The 25,816-nt window shown below is 37.3% G+C and overlaps 1 protein-coding gene across 1 annotated transcript in view; it reads right to left on the bottom strand.

Annotated features, from left to right (window-relative positions):
- LOC113044052 (TBC domain-containing protein kinase-like protein) overlaps positions 1–25,816 on the bottom strand; it is a 43,691-nt gene that overhangs the window by 4,635 nt on the left and 13,240 nt on the right. The window contains exons 21-23 of the mRNA XM_026203640.1: positions 22,122–22,158; positions 20,790–20,951; positions 6,127–6,302 (exon numbers count right to left, since the gene is read on the bottom strand). Coding sequence (XP_026059425.1) covers positions 6,127–6,302; positions 20,790–20,951; positions 22,122–22,158 — 375 coding nt within the window. The remainder of the gene's footprint in view (positions 1–6,126; positions 6,303–20,789; positions 20,952–22,121; positions 22,159–25,816) is intronic.

The following is a 25,816-nucleotide window of genomic DNA, read 5'->3' as shown; positions in this document are numbered from 1 at the left end:
GTTCTAAAATTAGCCAATGATTTTATTAAGTATTTTCACTGTTTTGCTGTATTAGTTTGTATAAGCAATGTAATAGAGCAATACAGCATGTATAAAGCAAATTGATTAATCTAGTTGTTTAGTGACATCTTATGATTGTGAAAAGCATGACCACTGTGATGAAAAAATGCTTTTTAGAATTTATTTCCAACTACTAAATGGTGCAATTGATTTGCCAAATCTTATGCTTGTGAAAAGCACCAGTGAGCCACACTGCATAAACAGTAAAAGCCCTAATAACAACGCGCATTATTGCTGAATTCCTCACTTCTCAGTGCAGGACTCTGAAACAAAGGGCAACAGCACAGGAAAGGGTAGTGAGGTGGGGGGATATCTCGTAAATGTCAATGTTCAGTAGCCCATGAAATCAGTCCAATCAGTCACGGAGTACCAGCCTCCCACAGAGTGCAGCCAATTACCTATGAGGTCACCTTAGCAATGGAGGTAAGTTTGAGGAATGGAGGGCGGCTGATGTCCAATGGATTCTGGTATTAAAGTGCATTAGATCCACAGTGCCCGTGGCATTCTCATCATTGCCTAAAGGAGGCCCTTGTGCCCTGGTTTCAGACGCTCTAAATGCAGGCAAGAGTCTTGACCTTTTATTATCAGTGGTGACATTTCAATAGGCCGTGAACTTGCCTGTTTGGATGCTCTGCGGTTTCAGAGAACGGCAAGCGATTCGAAAGCCACTGAGCTGGTCTGATCGGTCGAAGCGGGAAATGTTTTGTCTCAAAGCTGAAAGGAGCTGGCTTTAAAAATGGAGAAATAACCAAAACCATGCAAACATTCCAGTGGGTATTTATGGTCTGAAAAGGATTACCAGTGCAAATCTGAAAACAAGCTTGTGTTTGAAGGGCTTAACATCTACATGACAGGAGCTGTCAAAAGATATATGCTATCTTCTATCAAAAATGATGAGAAATGAAGATCTTGCATCAATTCAGTCATGTGACGATGTCCTGTGGTGCATGAGAGGGGTTTAACCATCCAACATCTGGCTGCGGTGGAATAGGTGATACATTTAGGCTGCCGCACAACAGAGAGTCTCAAAGAAAGTCTGGAATCAGAATAATAATAATACAGATCTAAGACTGAGGGAATGAGACAATGGTCTGCTCACTTCCCCTCTCCTGACCAATCAGAGCCTAGAGTCACATGCCACCTCAAAGCTGGAATATACCTTAAAAAAATAAAAAATAAAATGAAAAATAAGCATTATGCTTTAAATAATTCCATTGCCCAGATAATCTGCCAAATTATTTGGGTTGATATTGTTAGATCATGCCTAACAATATGCAATATGCTAAGTATTTTAAAAATGTTTAGTTCCAAGTACCCACAAATATGATGATTACTATATATTATGATGATAATCTTATCCTTCCTTAAATCTAAAGGAAGCCATATGTTTCCATGCACAGTAAATGGATGAAAATAAATGATCAGCTTTAATTTGTCACTGTATTAAATCTAAAATATTAAAAATTATTTTATATTTAAATGTATATAGAAATATATGTAATAAATTAGCAGTGTATTGTTTTTTTTCTACCTAATATTAGAATATAAAACATTTTCAATTAAATTCAAAAGTATTTGCATAAAACATTTCATTAAAAAATATTATTCCAAACCAGCTTCCCAAATAATAGTGCCATAAATCTAGTGAACAAAATGACAATGGTTTTTACCCACAAAACAATGTGCATAATTGTTTATTTTTAACTATTAAAATGCATTTTTGTTTCTGTAGAATCAACATCTTATACCAATCACATCACAGTGGGAGTTTTGGTGGCTTATTGCGAATATATTGCTTTTGTTGTTGTTGTTTTTTTACTTATTTCTACAGAGCTGGAAGATTATATACTTCATTACAGTTGTCAGGTTCCTATCCAACACATGAAACACAATGACAATGAAACAACCAGAAACTAATGGACAGCATTAATACCACATGCCATGTAACTTAAAAGACCAATAACATACCAATGCACACAACAAAATGAACAGCAAAACTGATTGAAAAGGGTCCAGTACAAGAGTACTGACTATTTCAGACTAAAGTACAGGTCCATTCGCTTCAAAGTTTTCAGTTGTGACAATGACCTCAGTTCAGCGAGAATTCATTTGCACTTTGTCATTCCGAACATCGATCATTAACAGGCTGAAACAAAGGCCATGTACACAGCCCAAAGGGAATGTTTTTAAGAGGATTACCCACAGTTCTTTGGCTCTTTGTGTTAGAGTGGCGTGTTATTGAGAATCTTGTTATTGAGTTATTGAGTTAACTAGCTTATTCACTTAACAAGCAATAAATAGCCTTTAAAAGCATCTAGTAAAGCCCAAGTAATGGAGGTTGGATTCTTTACAAAATGAACTGAAGTTACTGTGTGTTTAATGGCTGAGACTTCAAAGAACAATTGCTAGAACTGTCTGAAAGAGTGGACGAACTTAAGCTCAGAAATAAGTCTGCAGAGAACTCAATCAGCATCAGGACTCTCTTGTAAATCTACATGGATCTTCTGATGCAAAAGTGACAGTATATGCAGATATGTTAGAAGCGATGCATTGCAATACAAATGGCAACTTGTATCTGATGCAGATTTTTAAATCGATGCATCGCATTGTTAACTTTTATGTCGAATTTGTCGATGCATCGATGCAAATCGGTGAATCTTCCCATCCCTGGTATATACACTGTATATATATTTGTTTTTGTTTGTTTGTTTTTGAGCAGCAAATCAGCATGCAATGATTTCTTTAGGAACGCGTGACAGTAAACATGCTGAAAATACAGCTTTGATCGCAGGAATAAATGCATTTTACAATATATATTCAACATTTTTTAAAGTTGTAATATTTCACAATATAACTGTATAAATAAATAATAAATACAGCCTTTCTGAGCCTTTGTAAAACATTGTATATACAATCTCAGAACTTCTGAATTGCAAAGACCTGTTATGATGAAATGACTGATGAACACAGCAAGAAAACAACATTTCAGAACTATTGACATTGGCTGAAATGCACTTTTTCAGTCCAGTTCAGATAATAGATTCTAATTCTGCAAATTACACATTTGTTTAAATAAAAAAAACGTTCAGAATAGTGCAGAAAATGGCAAAACTAAATTGCATAACTGAATTGGAATTTTCATCTTGCACCAAATGGGAAATGGGAATTCAATCACAGAAATCTGTTTCTGTTTTACAGAACACATTTCAGTGTGTTATGCATCCATATCAGGTATGACCATTTGATTATACTTTATTGCAGTCAGTAACCATCGCAATAAAAGGCACGTTGTAGTTATTACTATTCATCATGACAGTAATTTCAGAGCGCGACCATCTACAACTACTAAGTGTTGCTCAAAAATGCATTCAGCCGTGTACACATGATGTTTCTCTGATTCAGCTGAAGCCACTGGTATCATCATCTCTATCACAGACACACACACACACAAACACACGGCTGCACACAGAAAGTTTAGCTGCAAGTTCAGACTTGTTGGAGTCAGGCTTTAGTGATGGCGCCTGTCAGATGCCCGACAAAAAGAGAGAGCAGAGAGCTTGTTCAGCAGACACATCATGCTCTAATGACCAGGAGATGACAATCAACAGCAGGCCTAACCGCACCATTTACCACCCGGAGCACAGCTAGAGAAAAAAACAAGTGATTCTGCACAGAGGAAAATGCATGACAAAGGATGAATAAATAGAAGACCAAATCGAAAATAAATAGGAACTCAAATAGTCACAGGAGAATGGGTCTAAAACTATAACACAGAAAAGTGTTTCAAAACATGTACTGAAGACTATTAAGTCACTTGATTTAAATGCATAACTTCCATTGAGATGAATGAGAATACTAACAGATTCTGTACAGACATCCTTGTTTCGATTATTTACTGTGATGTTTTTATCAGCTGTTTGGACTTTCATTCTGACGGCACCCATTCACTGCAGAGGATCTCTTGTTGAGTAATGCAATGCTACATTTCTCCAAATCTGTTCCGATGACACTTTCTACCCAGTTATGTACCTTCGACACTTTGTGGTTAATTGCTTATGCAAGAATGCATTCGCCAAGATGATTCAATGTAAATGTGCATGCGAGTGCGTAGGCATGTGAGACCATGAGCATTTCTCAGCCTTTCACAGACACGGATGTAGCTATATAATCGCTGAAGCTGTGCATTTCCAGACATCACGCTGTGTTCAGTTAGAGAAAAGAACGAGATTAGGTCAACAGATGAGAGTTTGTGAAGCTCAGCACTGCCTTGGGCCCATCGCTGATGAATCTCAAACAGAGAGCCAAACACAAAGAGGTAAAAGGTTAGATAGAGGCTCTCAGTGTGTGACTCCAAATACATCTCACATCCTCATGAGACATAACCAGTCATATCTGTGCTAAGAAATGCATTTTTTTAAAGACTCACAAGCTTCTCCAGAAGTGTTAATATCAGTTATTTAATGATTACAAGACAACCTGTGATAGATAAATAAATAAATATGGCACGGTTTCTGAATAAGCACACTGTTTTAATTATCTGGCTGGATTATTATATTTATTAAGTGGTGTCAATCTGATCATTATTATCCTGGTTGTGCAGAAGCACCAATTAAATTTCAAGTATGTGAAGGCCCAATGTTTCATCTTCACTATTAAATGTTTTCCCATTACGTATGAAATTTTGGATGCTAAATTATAAACAATATTAATTACATTGATTAATACAATAAAAAAATATTATTAATGTATTCTTATATTAAGGTTAATTATTAATATTAATAAATACTATTATATATATATGTATGTATATGCTGTGAATAAAACTAATTGTCTTTCATGAGTAAACTTGATTATATTAAATATTATCATTATTAATAAACCATTATGAATAAATTGTATATTAAGGTTAATTATTAATTGCTATTATTATATATATGTACACACAAAAAACTGCGAGAGTGATTTCTCAACAACAGTACTTACATAGTAGTCACATGTGTTTAAAAGTAGCTTATGATAAGAATATGAAAAGTCTTTGTATTACCTTTGGTCTTTAGTATATGTCAACCAGGAGATTTTCATAATATGACAGGAAGAGTTACGAGCACAATCAGAAGGTTAGGTCATCGGAAAGGTTGGATGAGAGCAGAGGATGGAATATTTATGGGTAAAGGCTGAACTCTCACATGCATTAGGACATACTTTGACAAATTAACGGCGACATTCGAGCCAATTGAGGTCAACTGATGCCTGTAGCCTACATGGGAGTTTTGAGCAGAAACTCTAGACAGCCAGAACAAATGTAGCTGGAATTCCTTATCATGTTGGAAATGATAAAGAAACTGAGTTGAAATTTGAATTATGACCTTCAGCTCTGCCACCTACTCAACAACTCCTGGAAGATGTGATTTATTGGTGAAATGTATGCATTTCTAAACTTGAGTCCACTGTTTTTGTCCAGTTCATAAAAGTCAGTGGGGTTTAAAACAACACTGGACCCCACAGACTTCCACTGTATGCAAAAAAGTTTCATGTTATTGAGTTTCATTGTGTACAGGCCCACAAATCTGAAATAAAACCACCCATATTTTGACTTTTTAAGGTCTTCCAGTTTCCCTTGGCACTTGAATGTTTACTAGCGAGCTAAAGCATCTCATTAGGAAATGAACAGTGGGCAGCTGAACTCATCAGTGGCTAAATTCACCTCTGTTCTGACCGCAAACCTTCATGGATCCTTTGATTAGCAATGGGTAATTGGCTCTATCCTTCATAATCTCCGACTTCAGCTCTCGGCACACAGCAATTTTTAAAAGTCCAAAAGGGCAAAAGGAACACAGCAAGATGTCGAAGGCGATTACTGTTATAAAGGTCACTCTGTTGTTTAGGGTTTCTACCTTTATATCTTCAATAGCAACTACTCTCATGACAGTAATATAAGAGAGAAGAAGCGTTATTGTGAGAAGAAAATGCATCCAGCATCCTAATGCAGTAAGACAACCTTTTTGTGAGGAGACTGATTATGGAGCCGAAGTATTCCGAGGTAAAAGGCAGATTTGGGACACTTACCAGGTCTGTTTTGGTCAGGTCTTGATATTCTGTAGAGTAATAGGAAGGTGCTTTCCCGAAGCTATTGCTGTCACTGGCAGGTTTGTTTGGCTGGGCATGCTGGCGATAAGTGGCACTTTTAGGAGTCCAACAGAAGAGGTTGATGGATTCCCGGACACAGCGTTCAATGTCGACCTCTGACAAAACAGCAAAGAGAAAGATCAATACATAAACCAGTCAAAAGTTTAGGGTTAATTCTAAGAATTCTCTTATGTTTTTAATTGACTAAAAATACGGTAATATTGTAAAATATTATTACAATTTTAAATAACGGTTTCCTCTTAGAACACATTTTTAAAAGTAATTTATTCCTGCGATGCAATGCTGACTTTTTCATTACTCCTGGCCTCAGTGTCATTCCAATATGTTGATGTGATGCTCAAGAAACATTTACTGTTATCAATGTTAAAAACATTTGTGCTGCTTGATAGTATTGTGGAAACAAAATGCATCCGTAGTGATGTAAACACAAATTCTATTTCATAATGCCAAGCGAGTCTTAAGCTATTGAATCTAGCACTTGCTGTTACGGGAAATGTAAATATCTCAAGAGCACTAAGAACAGCAACTTTATGCTCAAATGGCAAAGCCACAGGAGAATTACAGACTGTCTAACTTCCATCTAATTAACCTTGGATGACCTTGGAAAGCCTCTCCAGAGAGTTGCCCTCCAGCCGATCCAAAGACTCTGACACTCTGCCAATGCTTCATTCAGTCCCAAACAAACTCAGCGAAGACATCAACACTTCATTCACACTCTCCCAGCAGCAGAGGAAGAGAAGAAGAGGAGATTCAGCTGCTTCCTTCAAATGCAAAGCCAGCTCCCTTGATCCATGTGCCTTAAACCGGAGATTAAAGTAACGGGGATTCACATGGATAATAAAAACAAATCAGGAATCCTTTCCTCGCTATCTCACTCACTTTCTATCCTGTTAGTGACAAAAAAAATATCCTTAATGAAGTGGTTTAGTATGCTTAGCCTACTATTTAAATCAAGCCGAGTGTGACAGCTTCATTTTATTTAAGAGGATATGATCTGAATACTGGATTATAAACACTGGACTTTCACTGAGAGGCTGTGATTACTGTCCTCTGAAGTAATAAAGGCAAGAGAGAGAAAGAAACAACAACTGTGTTGCCTAATATTTGAGAATTGCTATTTGTATGGCAAACAGAGATTCTGTCTATGTGATGGGTTTCAAATCAGTCACCTTTGAGGCTCTTTTGCAGTTAAGATGGCAAAGAAGGCTTTGGAATAGAGAAAGGAGGAAGAAAATGAATGCAAATGGCATGAGAGATGAGGCACCAATCAGTCAGTGCATTAGAGACCGTGACAGACGATCCAACTCTCCTCCAACCATCACCTCCCCGTCCCGCCTTCCACTGACCCAAATCTACAGGCAGAGATGAAGAAAGACAGACGGATCTGGAAGTTCAAGACACGCGCACATCATAATTACAGAGCATCGTCACCTCTGCCATAACAGTAATGTAACATCCTCCCAATCGAACCAGGGGTCACTGACACCCCACGTGCACGACCCACATTCAATCCACACCGCTCTCGAATCCCAACCCTACACAGTGGCATGGAAGGAATGAGTAAAGACATCCAGTCACATTGCATGAATGTTGCACGAAACGCCTCCACCATCAGTGTAGCCAAGACAAATATCATGTGATCGAAGGACAGATTTGGTTATGCATTCCACATCCCATCTTTCTAAACAAAGCTTTCGTCACAGTATTAGCTGCAGACTTTATTCAGACTTTCAGATGGCATGAAATATACATGCATGAAGGAGTCATCTGGATTCAGTGGGAAAGTGGGATAAGAACTAAATGACAGACTAACTTCTCCTGAAGTCATCGGATACGGTTGAAGGAGTGAAATCAGCAAAATATGGATATGGAATAGACATTATTATTATGCTTGTAATCATAATTACTGTATTAGCTATGATGTTTCCTAAACATGGTTATCATGGTAAATTTGTGAAATGGTACCTCATGAATAACTGAATCTTGTGGTGAAAGATTTTTATTTTTTTCAGAATGAACAAGCAGCCAGAATTTATATTATGAAATTGTACAGTATCTGCATTGATCCATGGCCAATGTTCAGTTTAAAATGGTTAAAAACTAAAACAATATACACTACTGTTCAGAAGATTGGGGTCAGTGAGATAGAAGCCTCTTATGTTTACCAAGGCTGTAATTATTTTATTTAAATGCAAAAAAATAAAAAATCATTACAAATTAAGATGACCATTTTCTACTCAAATATATTCTATATTCTAAAATGAAATGTATTCCTGTGATGCAAAGCTGAATTTTCCCATTTTTGTCTTCAGTATCACATGACACTTTAGAAATCATTCTAATATTTGGTTTTCAAGAAACATTTCTTCTCATCAATGCAGAAAACTGTTGTGCTGCTTAATATTTTTGTTTGAATTCTTTGATTTTTGGGGGAATTTATTTCAAATATAAATCTTTTGTAACCTTTTTTTTTTTTTTTTTTTGGTAGCTACCTTAACATTACTTTCGATCAATTTAATGCATCCTAGTTGAAAAACAAAAAAATCTGAAAAGTAGAGAGAAAGAAAACTATAAAATATTTATTCCAAAATAGACCATATTTTACATTTCATTTATTTGATACAATTAGTGCTGCTGGAAAGTTTGTGAACCCTTTCGAATTTTCTAGAATTTTCTATATGACCCAAACTGTCATGTCAAGTCCTGAAAAGGAAAAAGGAAAATGATCCAGTGGTACGTATCTGTGCCTTGTAAAAGTAGGAATAACTGCATCTAAACATTTCTTGAAACTGCTGATCAGTCCTGCACAACATTTTGTAGGAATTTAAGCCCATTTTTCATTATGATGTTGGAGGGTTTCCTCCTACGAACTGGCTGCTTCAGCTCCTTCCACAACATTTCAAATGGATTAAGTTCTGGACATCCTGAAACAGCTTGTGTGCTCGGGGTCATCGTCTTGCTGCATGGCCTACTTTCTCGAGACTCAGTTCTTGGTCAGACATCCTGACATTTTCCTTTCAATTTTGCTGGTATAGTTCAGAATTCATTGTTTCATCAATGATGGCAAGCCGTCCGGGCCCAGATGCAGAAAAACAGGCCCAAACCATGATATTACCATCACCATATTTCACAGATGGGATCAGTTTCAAGCCATGCCTAGCCAATATGAGAAAGGCCTCTAGTTGCTTAGAAGTTACCTTGGAGTCTTTTGCAACCTCGCCAACTATTAGATGTCTTGCTTTCGGAGTGTTCTTTGTTGGTGGACCACTCCTGGGGAAATTAACAGTGGTCTTGGATTTCCTCCATTTGTACCCCATCTGTCTGACTGCGGGTTTGTGGAGTCCAAACTCTTTAGAGATAGCTTTGTAACCTTTTTCAGCCTGATGAGCAACACCAACTCTTTGTCCTAGGTCCCTTAGAGATTTCCTTTGTTCATGCCATGATTCACTTCCACAAACATGATCAAACTTGGATAGATCCCAGTTCTTTAAATAAAACAGGGCAGACAGTGACAGCTGAATGAAAACACCTGTGAACAGAATCGACTCTAGTTTCACCTTCAAATCAACTGCTGATCTTAGAGATTCACATACCTTTGCCAGTCACAGATCATTTTCCTGAATAAATAAATGTCAAAGAAAATATATGATTAGGTTTTCATTGTCTACTTTCAAGACTTGAGTGAAAATCGGATGATTTTTTGGGTCTTGCATGATCCATTCCAATGAAAGAAATTTGTTGCTGAAAAGTTGCTATCATCCACACTCCTTTATAGATAATAACATCAGTAAGGACCTTCACAAATGTTCACTGGTCGAGCGCTTACACCGAACATCACCCGGAGCTTCACGGCTTCTCTTGCCTGAATGGATTAATATTCGCATGTCTATTCAGAGTCTACAAAATAAAGACAAAGTGCAAAGAGAGTGAACCTGGGCCATTTAACACCTATCGGCTCATGAATCCATTTCATCACTGCCAACGTTTTCCAGCCCACGGTTTCCATAAGATATAAGAAAAAAATACCTTGATAAAGGTGATAACAGTTAGTTAAAACCTCTTTATGAGGGAATGAAAAAAGCCAACAGAGGAAAATTCACCTCCAAGACTTTACTCCAGAGAAATATAACTTGCTACCGAAAGGGATCTGCAGTTGTGGCCAAAACAAAACACTCAGGGACATACACAAACCCAGTCACTATGGTTTAATTAGTAACCTGCATGAGATAATAATAATAATAAAAATGGTAACATGTTATTAACAAGTTGAGACGTTTGTGTACAGGAGGCAGGAATTGCAAGGCACTGGTTCACCAACTCTATATTTAGTGCTAACAGTGTGTAAAGTAAACCCAGTCATGTAGCAACAAGTGGGTCAAACAAACACGCTAGGATCGAGGAATGTGATGACCGTGCGTAAAGACTCAATAGAAAAATGTTTTATTGAATGCTTTGGGCATAAATGAATAATGCACTTTAATGAGAACAGTGTAAAACGAGAGTAACAAGTACCTTTATTCCAACAGTATTGCTTGATTCATTCGAAGCACACTGATTCAGTACTCAATGAATCAATGATTCAGCAGTGAAGAATACCAAGGTAGAACACCTTAAATATCAGTCTGCTCAACACAAAAAGCTCTTGCACAGCTCCTTAAGATTTGGAATGTAGTGCATATGGAATACTTTTATGATATTTTCATTATAACATCTTCGAATTTGTTCCTTTAGAATCATTTATTTTCTGCTAAGCTGCTTTGCGACGATGTGTATCATGAAAAGCGCTATATAAAAAACATGAACTTGATTGAAGTGAACTGAGACCACCTAGAACTCCAAAGCAACCACATGTATAGCAATGAAATGGCAAACAATAACAACTGTAGCATTGTGCTAGTGGAGAATTGCATGTTCTTGCACTCCTCGCATGCTCTTTAGTAAAAATTATAGTCAGTGATTCATATATGTTTGTGCAATGTTGGCTGGATCTCTGTAAAAATGTATAATCTCAATGGAGGAACAAGTGCTTCTGATTACTATTTGCGTGCAGGTTTTGTAGTTCAACTTGGAAGGACCACATTTTTGGACCAAATAAAATCAAGTTTTGCATTAAATCTACTATATTGACAGGTTTGAGAGTTAGAGTTAAAACCTTTTGCATATAAAATTCACTAATACAGTGAAATGTGTGTGTGTGTGTGTGTGTTTAAGTCTGAAAGACTACAGCAAACCGAGAAGAAGCTGGTAAGCAGCAAGGAAACATATTTTACCTATAAAAGGAGTTTTCTCCCTCAGACTTTTCATGTGGCTTGCCAGCGAAAAAGAACAGAAAAATGTAATCCCAAAATCTCAGCAGTATCGACCTGCACCCTGTTTGGATACACCAGTCTCCTTCCAATGGCTTTTAAATGTTTAATGCCACCCGCTCCTCTCTGACGAGGAAATAGCCATTTAAAACCAGCGATCTGGAGACAAACGAAGCGAAACAATCTCAAGATGTGAGATAACGGCCCACACCATGGACGCCTGCCAGCGAGATCCTGTAACAGCAGAGGCAGGCGCAGTTGCATGTGAGGTAAATTGAGGCATTCGAGGCATGCATTAGACAACTCAACAGCATGTGGTGGAGGAAACGACAGCCGTGACCTTCTCAAACGTAAGTGTCTGCATGTTCATCCACGTTCGTCAGAACTACCGCCCCACGCGGTGTTAATTACACCGCTGTCACAATTACAGACAGAAAAGAGAAGAAACATCAATCCCTGGAGACCTCCGTTCAAACCCATCCTCGGCTTCAAAAGCGAAACTTTCAAAGGCGTTTAATTCTCGGAGAGCCTGTGTGCGTTCGTGGGTTTCCGCAGCATAACGTTACTAGTCAGTAAGCTGACAAAAGTTCTGCTTTGAAACAAATTCCCTGTTCTGTGAATACTGATGCTTTGCATATGCCCAAAAAACCCCAGGCAACTTTTACAGACTTCCCCGAGAGAAATAATGTGACATGTTTGTAAATAATTCTCATAAAGTCTTCCTCTGAAGCACAAAATCCAACCGCGACAACTAGCTGAGCCTTGCAAAAGTTTGGTTGTGGTACCACGTCATGTCCTAATCTATTATGACGTGGTACCACAACCATTTTGTGATTTTTATAGTTATGATATTAATACTCCAAAAAACATCAAAGAATACTACAAAACTAACACTTAACATCCCATAAAACAGAAACAAAGGTAATGCCAGGATATGTCCCAAAATACTGCTATTACCATGGTAGCATGCCTAAAAAATCATGGTAAAACCAAGGTATTTAACAGCATAGAAAGCATAACACACGGATCAATGATGATAACTTTTTCATCTATGAAGTTGCATTAAAAATGCTATTAATACAGACTCCAATTATTGTAAAACGCCTCTTGTGCGATGATTCTGATAAAACAATTTATTTTGATATTTTTTAAAGAATATAACAAGGTGGTGTAAAACTCTGGAGATAGTAATAAAGTTTTTCCAAGTACTTGCAAGTACTGTAGATTGGCATAATATTTTATTATTATATCTTCAAAAACAGTGGTAGTTTTAAAATATTACTATTTAAAAAAACAATTGGAAATGATATTAGAAAGCGAACCCTTGTAGACCCCTTAATGATGTTTTGTAAATATCAGCATCATTATTATTATTATTATTATTTGAATTCAGACAATCTTAAGCAGATGTCATATTTGAAAAGAAATCATGTAATTTGTCAAAAAATTATAATAACATTAATAATAACAAATTATGAAAATAATGAAGATGTGTACACTCAAGGAAAATATTTATATGTATTTAAAATGAATTTCATTATTGCCCCACTTGCCATTTTCATACTTACATAAAATACATATTTTGTACTACTGTTCGAACATTTTGAAATGTTTTTATAAATGAGCTTTAAATTAGATTTGCAAACAATTTTCCCATCTCATATATTTTCCCATCAATTTTCCCATCTCATACATCCTTATTTGTCTACAGAAAGAACAGACAGAATCAAAATCATCTGCATGCATTAAAAAAATGAGACCGTGTTAGCCTGAGGAGGGGTAATAAAATGTCATCACAACAAAAAATGTAAACAAATATTACAAAATACGAGATCAAACAGTATGTACAGCACTCTTTTTCATGGAAGAAAATATCCAACAGCACTGATTTAAGATGGATAATGGATGTCAGCTGATTTAGTCCATTATATATATATGCATACCCAGGCAGCTTATTCCTAATCCAGTCAGCTACATGCCGTTAGACTCCAGAAGCTCCTGCAGGCAGGAGATGTACATGATATAACACTGAGAAACAGGTTTTGACACAGAGCCACTAGTTAATCTGGCTTGAGGAACTGATCAAACCTCAGTGCATCCCTCGCATTGTCTGATTCTGTCAAGTTTTCAGCTATATCTGATAGAAGACTGTCCTGTAAAACCTCTGAAGCTATTTCCAGACTTGTCAGTGACAGATGCTTATTAGCCACTTGTAGTCAGATCCTCTTTTTGTCAAAATGTGATTTGTGCTTTGCTTCCAGCTGGATATTTGTCTCCTGACAGGACGGAGTAATGGCGTGTCTCACGGGCTTCTGTTGAACATCGCTGACATGTCTAGATTTCTCTGTGATTGCTGGTGCAATGGTTTTGCTGATGTTAAAGTTGATTTCTTTAGAATTTAGCTTGTCTTTTGCTTTTTTTTGGAATCATCCCTAGCACCACCTGACAGACATCACAGAATCAGGCATCCTGTGAAAGCATACTCATCTTTGTGATGATCCTAGTCTCTAGAAACTACAAAAAAAAATAGATACAAGATATTTTGCATTTCTGTTTGGTGCCATTAGTGCTGCACGTTTTAGCTTTAAAGGTGCAATAAGTGTTTCTGGTTTATATTCATCTTCTCAAACCATTCATAAAACAGCATTAGCCTCAAACAAACATATGCTCAGGTGTTTCAGTTCATTAACTTGGCTGAATTAAAAAATAAACTGGTCATGTGATCTCGACATGTTGGTCACAGTCAGTAAAATAAATTTTTTATTTAAAAAAAGATCAATATAGAATAAAATATATTTGTATATCACTGATTTGACTTATTTTAGCATTATATACAATTTTTTTATTTTAGTTGCATTTTTATTACTTTTTTTGTAATATTTCTGTTTAACTTCTATTAAGATTTTTATTTCAGTTGAAGTAATTTTAGTACTTAAACATTTCAGTTACTTGTGAAGTCAAAATGTTTGGTTTTTAAATTACTATTTAATATTTAAATATTTTTATTTCATCTTTATTGAAATTCCTAAAATTATTATTTAATATTTGAATAATTTTAGTTGTAGTTACCAAGATGAGTCTTCGTCTACTATTTGACTACTAAGTCAAATCTACTATTCATATTTTTGTGTGCAAAGCATGTAAATTAATAATTAAATTAATTTTTTTAAATTAATAATATCTATTGCACCTGTAAGGGAAAAGCTAAACTGACAACTAAAACAAAACATTTTATTTTATTTTAATTTTGTGCCCTAGCCCTTTATATATGGCTCTGTATGTTTATTTTCTAAATTTGTAATTTTTTATTTTATTTAATTTTGTTTTGTGTCCTAGCTACCCATTTAAATATGTTTTTGTGTCTTTATTTTCTAGAGATTCAAAAATTTATTTAAACGTATACAAATTAAAGTGGAATAGACATTATCTTAGATGGTGGGAAAAACAGAAAGTATTGCAGCATGCATATCTATTGCCAATAAAATAAAATAAAAGACATTTAAATGCCGCTCTCCTGCTTTTTTTTACCTTTTCACACACACACACACACACACACACACACACACAAAAGTAAAAAATGAATAAACAAATACATTTTTAAATCTAACCATTGTTTACACCAGTGTGTTTTAGCCTGAAAGATACAGCGACAAGTTTCAGAAATTGTCTTGCTTTCAACTGCCACGGTAACGTGATATTTTCCACATTATTTTGGGATGTAATCCCTACATTGTGGCTGAGTATACACACCATCAGCGTTCCTGCAGCGCTGAATGCTCCCAGCTAATTCCCGCACATTAGACTCAATCATCGTCCATCACTTCAGCCACGCCGCGCAGCTCAGTGTTGACAGCAACCTCGGGGAATAGTGGCAAGCAGATGCCAGAGGAAACACACAGAGCTGTCCTGACCAAAACACCACTCATCAGGCCCATTGGTGTCTGCCTGCTGCCTCTCCCAGCATACCACATGGAAAGAACGGCATGAGCCGCATAACTTATCCTGAGCTCATCGCAAACAAGTCCCAACTGAGTCCCGGCGTCAGGAAGCTTACAGGGAATAAAGCACATTGTTTGACAGAGGGGAGGCAAAGTGCGCCTAACCAGACAGGTGTGCATCACTCTGCAGTTTCCAAGTCTGGGTCCACAGCGACTGTCTGTTTCTCAGCACTATACACAGTGTTTCTATAGCGTAAAGAGGATTTACCCACAGTGCACCTGCTCTTAATAATTCTAGCATATACTTGAGGTGTGACCACATTTATCATTGCTCAGTAAAATTTTGTGGGTGAAATTCAGTAATTTTATCAGGAATCCACGTGATCCATTTTGACGTGCTTATAAAAGAAAATTACCCTTTTTTGTAACATTTCCATTTTTCCAGAAATTATAGTATTTGAGCTTATCTAAGTTAGTTGGAAAAGAAACCATGTTTATTTTTCATTTCTTAAATATTTACATTTGTCACCCATGCGGTCAAAATGAGTCACAAAATGCGCAGTCTAATTTTGAACTACAAGCAAAAGATGTGAAAAATTTCCCTTTTAGTCGCACATAAATTTTCTGATGCTGCTGGATACACCATCAGTGAAGTTCCTGGAATTATCGGGTGTTTCAACATCATACACCCTCCTCCAGGTGACCCAGCTGGGGCTGATCAGACCCAAGCTTGTGTCCAGCTGGCTGGACACTTAGTACTCCATGGCTCTCCTCTTTTCAGCCATAGCCACCTCGAAGCCCTCTCTGCTGCTTAAGTGGTGCTACATATAGCACATATCTCCTGCTCGCTCCCTCAATGCCCAGCTCTCTGTAGACTCTGGAACATGCTGCAAACCCCCCACATCCAACTTCAACTGGGATGCACCTCGCTCTCCATCCTGCCTGCTTGCAGTCGCTGACGAGTCCTTCATACATGGAGAGTTTCCTTTCGAATGCTTATTCCAAGCAATCTTCCCATGGGACGGTCAGTTCCAGCAGCATAACTTGTTTTGTGGATTCCGATGGTAACTACAATATTACTAGGGAACTTCAGCTGTTTTTCTAGGTCCACTAGCAGTTGCCAGTCCCTTGCAGAGGCCAGAATGCCTGCAGATTTCCTCTTTGTTGAAATAGGCTGCTCTCCAGCTCTGACCAAGTTAATTCTCTGCTTGGAGGGTCGGGACCGCTTTCCCTTTGGACTCCAGTGTTGATAACTTCAACAATGGTCTTCAGGACTCGTTTGTGCCTCCATTGGTACCAGCCTTCTCCAAACGTATTTGGGCAGCAGCTCAAAATATATATACTCCAGAATTCCTCGCTTGGAGCAAAGTGGGTATGCTGGTGACTCTACTTTTCCCCATAAGTGAAGATTTGATGGAGTCGGCAGAACATCGTACACTGAAAGGATGAGAAATTGACTATGGTGTGGCTCATCATTCCAAATCTCCATCCAGGTAACTTTTCTATCTATTGCTTCCGCCCATTTCGTCCAGGCTCCTTGTTGTTTCATTCCCACTGCCCTGCAGGATCTCCTCCACAGTTACTCTCACCTCCTCCTGAACAAGGCTGTTCCTTTTCTTCCTTCTGATGAGGTTCACATGTGGTGCCGGAGAGGATCCCAACCTTTCCTCTGCCTTCTGAACAGCCTCTTCTTACATCCATTTTCTGCCAGTCCTCCCTTGGATCCCTGCTTTGGCTACTTTCTGGTCTCTTGAGTCCCTGTATTATAACACTTCTATAGTTCTTGTTACTTTGAACTCCTCCCTTTAAGGATTTGAAAGGTAGTTGCAGCTTGTTGTGATGTCCATAAAGCACGATGCTGCTCAGGCTCTTCAGCAACCCCAGCCATCTCCTGAGGTAGCAACTAACTTTCTTATTCAAAATCTCAACTGTTGTAATCGGTACTTCATATACAAGAAGGGGCCACAGAATTCTAGGGAGAATGCCGTGCTTGTATACCCAGGCTTTAAACTTTCCTGGGAAGCCACAATTGAGTAGAACTGTCGAACACCTTGCCTAGACTCTTGACTGGCTTTTCTGATATAATTGGAATGGCTGTGCCTGCAATGTAGAATCTTAGTTTATCTTCCACCTTCCCTTTCTTCAGTACCAATGATCTTGATTTGTCAGGTTTGAAGATGCATAAGGGCACTTCATTAGCTCCTCTAGGCCCTGTAAAATCCACCGACATCCTGGGATCATCCATAAAAGCCCTGATGGGTGGTTGTCACTGGAAAACCTGCAACTCCACCCTTTTGTACTGATGTATCGATATAGGTGTTTTCTGCCAAATAGGTGCGATTCGATTGAAGACAGCACTGAAGAAGATCTTTGCTTCTATGCTCAGCAGGGAGATTATGCGGAACTGATCTATACGAGTTGAGTTTTCCTCCTTTGGGATCCATACCCCTTCAGCCACTCGCCAGTGCTCTGGGATTCTTACCCATCTCCAGAAAACTAGCAGAATCTGCCACAGATGAAAAAGGAGTTTGGGGCAGTTTTTGTAGTCTTTGTATGAGAACTGCAGCTCTGACAAGTGAAACTGTGACTCTGGTCCAGCAGACTCTATAAAGATGTCACACTAATCCAACTCCTGTTCTCTCTTTAGATCGCTGTATGTATTGTATATGTATGTATTCTTTCTTACTGTGAACAGACCAGCTTTCCACTATCCTTCTGCCCCAGCAAATCCTTAGCAAATTTAAAGGGATCGGCTACAAAAGCAGCATGTCCCTTCTCCAAACCATTCGGGTCCCATACTGACAATAATGGTCATCGTGGCTTGCAGCTTTCCTTCAGCATCTCCCTTAACTGTAGCCTCCAAAATCTCCCCCAAAAAAGAAGAGTTTATTTAAAAAAAAGTATACATTTTCTGAAAGGAATACTTTTTTCTATGTTCACTGGACAACTGCTGCTGCTTCTCACCATAAGATGCAGGTTTATTGTTGCAAAGCACAGCATTCCAGCTTTGGGAATATTCATATCAAATTCTCAGTGACATGAGTCCAAAACGGTAAAATATGATTTTAAACCCAAGCTGATGAAAACAAAACAATTGGCTGACTGACATTTACAAACTGCATGCATAAGGCGTAAAATTTCCTATAAAGTGCATCATTGTGAAATATGTCTTGGCAGGATTCAAACAAACATAATCTGTTATGATTTACATGAATGTTTGTTAATGGTTGAGGAAAAAACTGATGTAACGTTATATTAGATCCATGCATTACAGTAGGTTTTAATATTTAATCAAACATATTCTCAAAATCAACTCTGGTGACTTAATTGACATTTTTTGTCTGATTCCAAGAAGTCATATATCGGTTTGAAAATATTTTAATGGAGAATGTGAAAATAAATAGAACTCCTTTTTTGTCAAATAAAACAAAAGTTTTTAACTTTTAGTTTTAGGTTTTTCAACAAATAACGTAAAAATTGAGAATGAATTTAATAAAGAATTCATTACTATGGAATAACATGAGGTATTGGATTTTTTTCCATATATTTATTCAGTTAATAATAAAATTTATTTAGCATTTCTATGCAATAGATTTATCCACAATGCACCCGCTCTACATAATTCTAGTCACAGGTATATTTGCTCTGTGAAATTTTGTTGAAGAAATCCAATCATTTCAATATGTATCGACGTGATCGGTTTTGTTAAGTGCTTTTTAAATTGTATTATTTTTTTTGTAAAATTTCTATTTAGCTTCTATTTATATTTTTATTTTAGTTTTAGAAATTCTAGGATTTCAACTTATTTACGTTAGTTGGAAAATAATCACCATTTTCATTTTTTAAACATTTTAATTTAATTTTATTTTTATTCTCCCCATAAAACAAAAACTTTTAGTTTTAAATAACTTAAAAATGAATAATTAATTTAATAAAGATCCACAATGCACCTGCTCTACATAATGGTTGTCACATTTCTGCACGCTTTATAAACAAACTCCAGCTGTTCCAAAATGCAGCAGCTAGAGTTTTTACTAGAACCAGGAAGTATGAGCATATTAGCCCAGTTCTGTCAACACTGCACTACCTCTCTATCAAACATTGTATAGATATAAATCTTGCTTATTACTTATAAAGCCCTGAATGGATTAGCACCTCACTATTTTAATGAGCTCTTATTGCACTAGAGTTCTACACTTCCGCTACGTTCTCAAAACTCTGGCAATTTGAGAATAGTTAAAATATCAAAATCAACTGCGGGCAGCAGATCCTTTTCCTAATTAGCGCCAAACTCTAGAATAACCTTCCTAACATTGTTCAGGAGGCAGACACACTCTGTCGGTTTAAATCTAGAACCTTTAACCTGGCTTACACATAACACACTAACACGTTTCTAATATTCAAATCCATTAAAGAAAGTTATTCTTTGGAATAACATGAGGGTGAACAAGTTTTTTTTATTTATTCAAAACTTTATTAGCACCTTTCATTATTAGCACTTTACTCAGCATTTTTACAGCATACAGTGGATTTACCCACAATGCACCTGCTCTACATAATTCTAGTAATTAGTGTGTGGTCACAATTATTGTTGCTGCAAAATTTTGCGGGCAAAGTAATTTTAACAGGAATCCATGCGATCGGCTCAATTTCGCTCTTAGACAACGGACACTTTTTTGCCAGCTAAATTTTGTAAAATGTGACAAGACCTTTACTCAGTTGATGAGGTCAAAATGGGATCTTTCCAATAAAATGCACTTTGAAGCTTTTAAATAAAAGCTCAATGTACTGTGCAGAAATTTTCCTTCAAAATGCTAATTTATGCTAACCAAACAGCAAAACAAGTAATTTAGAAACTGTCATCAGCATACAACCACCCATGTTGACATGTCAATGCCTGTTCAATATTCAACTAAATTTATGCATTTAGCAGACACTTTTATCCAAAGCGACTTACATTGCATTCAGACTAATAATTTTCTCTTAAGATGTGTTCCCTGGGATTCGAACCTACAACTTGCTAACTCAGTGCTCTACCACTTCAGCTAAAGGAACACTAACAACTTGACCTGATGAATGAAAGTCTGAACTACACTGGCACACAGAGGTTACCTAAACACAACGCATATCATTTACACGCAGAAGTCTTAAAGGTACAGCAGCAACAGCTTGTCAGGTCAGAAATGGTCGCGAGAAACTAAATCATTGTTTTTGCTACGAGAAAACCTACAAGTAACAATATACAGTAGATGGACTTTAGTATGGAAAAAAATAATAAAATGCTACAAAGGAATATGTAAAAGAAAAGAAAATGTGCATGTGCACTGGTGACTCTTACCAGGCAGGTCTGAGAAGAGCAGTATGCACTCGTTGAAGCCGTTGGCCAGCAGACGGTCCCTCAGCTGCTGTAGAATAGCTACACCGATGCAGAAGGGGAAAGAGGAGTTTCCCAAAAGCAGAGTGTCCCACAGGTGGAAGATCTTGTGCAGGGGGAACACATCTGCAGAGGAAATGGGACAAGAAATGAGTTATTTTGCAGTCTTTGCACTGTAACAGCTGCGCATTAATATGGTCAACAGGCCTTCTGTATCATGGCTGTTGCTATATTGTGTAATTTTTGATTTCAGATTCCAGAACTGGAACGATCCACATAAAAAAAAATAATAATAAGCAATTCTTAAGTTTAAGTCATGAATTTGTTGTGAATTTAAAGAAAAATGTACTCATAAAAAATCAGTAACTTGTTTATTGTTGCTTGACCATCAAAGGACAGCATAGCATCTTGAAATATTATCATTTTAAAAATGTTTATTACACAGTATAGTTTAACATTATTTTTTATGATATAATAACAACAACAATGAAACATCATTTGTACATTATTAATGCAAATATTTGTTGCTAATGTAATATTAATAATATGCAAAATACTACCGTTTTTGATACTACACATTACAGAATGTATGATTAAACAATGCACAATTAGTCCATCAGTGCTTATTGTTTTGGAAATGCAAAAAGAACAAATCTGACGCATTTATCATCATCAAAGATGTAATCAGAACAATTCAACATGCCATAAATTACTACAGTGCAAATCACTATAATTACCGCCAAGGTTATATGTCCTTCTATAATTTGAATCATCTGAATCATCTTGACAGTGTTTTAGCAACCTTAATTTGAAGATTTTTTATTCCACAAGACAAAAGAAACCAGTCGACTTCAAGAGAAAAAGGGAGAGTAAAGGCCCATTCACACCAAGCACAATAACGATATACTGATAACGATATACCGATAACGATAAGATATAGTTCAAAAAATCTTGTAGAGTTCACACCACAAATATAACAATAAAGAATCACTTTCAGAACAATTTTTTTCCAGCTGATGAACAATAAAAATATTGACAGCCAAACAGAATCTATACTACCGTAACGAGTTCGAGAATTTAAAGCGGCAGACGTGCGCTTAGAATAACCAGACGATATCGTTCGCTGGTGTGGACGCTAATATCTTTATCTTTATAGTTATCGTTCTTGGTGTGAGCAGGCCTTAACACTTCAAAATAAGGTACTCTTTGTTATTATTCTTTAGTGCATTAGCTATAACCCATCCAGAAAATAATTGTGAAATTATGAAATCTTGCCAAGGAGTCACTGATACTTACGTGTGAACATTGTAAGGAACCACGGGATCGCATACAGCTGAAAGGAACAGAAAGAAAGAACATTCATTCTTGCACAAAAAAACATTTTTACATGAGCAACAATGTGATTATTATGAACAAACAGCACGGGCCCTTTTATAATTCCCAATAAAACACCTCAGCGATTGTTAAATTCATCAGAGGGAACCTGTATTTGTCATTCAGGCCTCTGCTTTACAGCCCTCTGTGAAACGAGAGGACGTGTGTGGGAGTGTAATGAACAGCCAGCATCCCCGCGTCTCTCTGCCGTCTCCCTCCAGCACCTGTTCCAACACTGCCTCTTTTCCCATGGTTCTGCTCGGTTGCGGTTGGGTAGGATGTATAATCCATTTCAGCAGTTGATTGGTGGCTCGGCCTCAGAGGGGTTTAGGGAGAAATGAGAGGACGAGCGCGAGACAGGCTTCGGTCTAGCCAAATCAGCTCCCTGCTGGGAAGAGCTCCATCTCTGACTGAGACAGACTGACCGCTGCTAAACGTGACAGCACGGCCCCGAAGGAGTCAAAATTAGAGGCAGCGAGGAGCTGTGCATGATGGGACGAGGTCCAGTGACATCATGACACCCAAAATAAATGGTGTCAGAAACAATATACATTAACGTTTAAAATGAGAAAAAAAAAAACGATTTTTTTCTGTTTCTGAAAGACTCTTATGCTCACCAAGGCTGCATTTATTTAATCAAAATAATGATGCAATATTGTGAAATATTATCACAATTTATGTTTTCATTTTAATTAGGGGTGGGTGATATGACCAAAATCTTTTATCACAATATGAGTAATTTTATTTCACATGAATGATATATACCACAATATACACTGCATGCATAATTATCAGGCACGTTGATATTACGATTTTTTTTTTTACCATCAGATTATCAAAGTGGCTAATAATTATGCACGCAGTGTAGTTATTTATTCTTGCTAGGAATAACGACTTTATGATATCAACATTTTTCATACCATAGAAAAAAATGGAAAACTTAAGCTCACCAAAGACAAAAAAAAAAACGAATTAACAGCAATAGGAAAAAAACTATAGTTGAACAATGTATGTAGCATTTCTTATTTATTTGTTCTTAGTAATAAAATGTAGGCCAACACAAACACTGTATATTCTTCACTGTGATTTAGGCAAGAGCAGTGTCAGATTTTCTCTATTTTGTTGTTTGATTAACATGAACGACGGATTGCAGGAATACTAGACTGCGCTCACTTTAAGAGCTGCCCAAAAATCACTTTTTGAAAAAAAAAAGGTTTTTAAACTCCAATGATTAAAAACACATGCAAACAAAAAGGTTTTCATAACCACGTAGCACAGTAATGTCACGTGAGCATGTAACCACGATAAGAGATGATAGTCCAAAATCTCTACGGGTTCACAAATTTGATTGGGTCTACCAGCCATAATTTCATATATTTTAAAATGCAATTTATTCCTGTGATGCAAGGCTGAATTTTCAGCATCATTACTCCAGTCTTAAGTGTCACATGAGTCTTCAGAAATCATTCTAGTATACTAATTTGCTGATCAATCAACTGTTTAAATATTAATTATCAATGTTTAAAACAGTTGTGCTGCTTAATATTTTTGTGAAACCATTATAATTTTTTTACTGAATAGAAAAGTTCAAAGGAATAGCATTTGTAATCATTTGTAACATTATAATTGTCAATTTTACTTGTTTTAACGCATCCTTGCTGTAGTATTAATTTATTTTTTTAAAATCTTACTGACCCCAAACCGCCATTAAAGCTATAGTTCACCCAAAAATGAAAATTCTGTCATCATTTACTCAGCCTCATGTAATTCCAAACCTGTATGAGTTGCTTTCTTAGGGCCTTTACATAGTCAACGCGAGAAACGCGAGCAAGCGACGCGAGCGACGTGAGCGACGCGCTCCCTTTCATAGTCTAACTGTGCGTTCACACCGCCGGCGTCGAGAGCGTCAAAGTGGCCGGAAGTCATTCATTTTCAATGTAAGCCGGCGTCGAGCAGCAGCGAGGAGCGGCGCGGCGCGACTTGGCCGTTGAGAGCGTCGAGGAGAGTTGAAATCAAGGCAACTTTATGGTAATTAGCTATGACGCGGTTGGGCAGCAACCAATCTGAACGTAGAAGTCCACTGCTTGAGAGGATTTCAGAGAACGCAGCTCCAACTACATTAGTTCCCAAGCACAATGAAGGACAGGATGATTTTCGCGTTTGCAATAATTTATGATGTGTCCCTGTTTGCGTACAGGGAAATAAATAATAAATTAAAAGTGATACGTGGACCAAGGTGTCTGAGATTGTTCATTTTAAGTAAAATATTTCGTCCACAACAATATTTAATGAGGTTAACTTATAACGTTACTCTCCTTGTGGTTAGTCTGCACGAGATCAACAAGCTTGTTTGCTTTGCGGCCACTTTAAATACAAAATAAGCATTCGATCTACGTCAGAGCGTCTGAGCGCTCACGAATCTTTCTGCAGCGTCGTGAGCAGAGCGGCAAGAGCGATTTTTGACGCTCTCGACGCCGGCGGTGTGAACGCACAGTAAACAGAGGACGCAAGCGTCATGGGTGATGCGTGTATGTAATACACCGCTCACGCAACAAAGGGTAGTAGAGTCGGGTGATAGTAGAGTCGGGTCGCGTGATATTCAGATCACAATGGCAACTGAAAAGGAGTGTATTCTGTTGCTGATTAACTATCGTATAAATGTGGATGAATACTTATAAGTTCGCATAATTGTATTCAAACCTTCTTCTTCTGTAAACACAATATACTTGAATTAATGTACAATACTTGCAATGTCGCCCCCACCAACAACGCATAGTATTGCATGCATCGGCGCGTATCAAAAACTAGGACGACACATTTGGGTACGCACCGACGCATAATGGCGGCCGAAGCGTAACGATGTGTAGCCTCGGGGACGCGTATGCGTATAGATGCGTTGACTATGAAACGGCCCTTATGTTGAACATGAAAGAAGATATTTTTAAAAGATCGCTGGTAATCAAACAGTTAGAGGTTGCCATTGACTTCCATAGTAGGAAAAAATATATACACTATAGATAGTGTATATTAGTGGTTGTAGTCAATGGCTAACCACTAACCGTTAGATTACCAGCAATCTTCAAAATATCTTCTTTTCTGGTTTGGTTTATGGTCAGGTTTGGAACGACATGAGGATGAGTAAATGATGACAGAATTTAAATTTTGGGGTGAACTATCTCTTTAATGTCCTTCTAAAGTAACAGAACGTCACCCTTGATTGCATCACAACAAATATTACCCAATTAGATCCAAAATTACACGTTTGCCATTTTGTCCAAGCAATTCAACGAATGCTTTGAAAGAAAATCAAAACAAAATCGGTTAGTTTTGGCAAAAAAACCCTGGCCTATCCAACATTATCAGAATACCAACAAGAAGCAGGACACAAAACTAGGTCACTTTCCTGCGAATTCCAGGCCTTGTGCTGCCAAATATAATAGCACTCATGCAGACTTTACCGAACTGAGCCAAATCCTCGACTAACATCAGCCAAGATGCATTCATGCCTCAAAGACAGTTTGATAATAACAAGATAAGTCAAGTCAGGGTCAAATATTATCCCAACTCAGTGAAAATTAAAATGACAACAACAGTGAGAACCAACGGACATCAAGCAA

This window comes from Carassius auratus, chromosome 26 (genome assembly GCF_003368295.1).
Source record: "Carassius auratus strain Wakin chromosome 26, ASM336829v1, whole genome shotgun sequence".
In the NCBI taxonomy this organism is placed as follows: Eukaryota; Metazoa; Chordata; class Actinopteri; order Cypriniformes; family Cyprinidae; genus Carassius; species Carassius auratus.
Note: the sequence above shows the minus strand (reverse complement) of the source record. Positions and strands in the feature narration are given on the sequence as shown.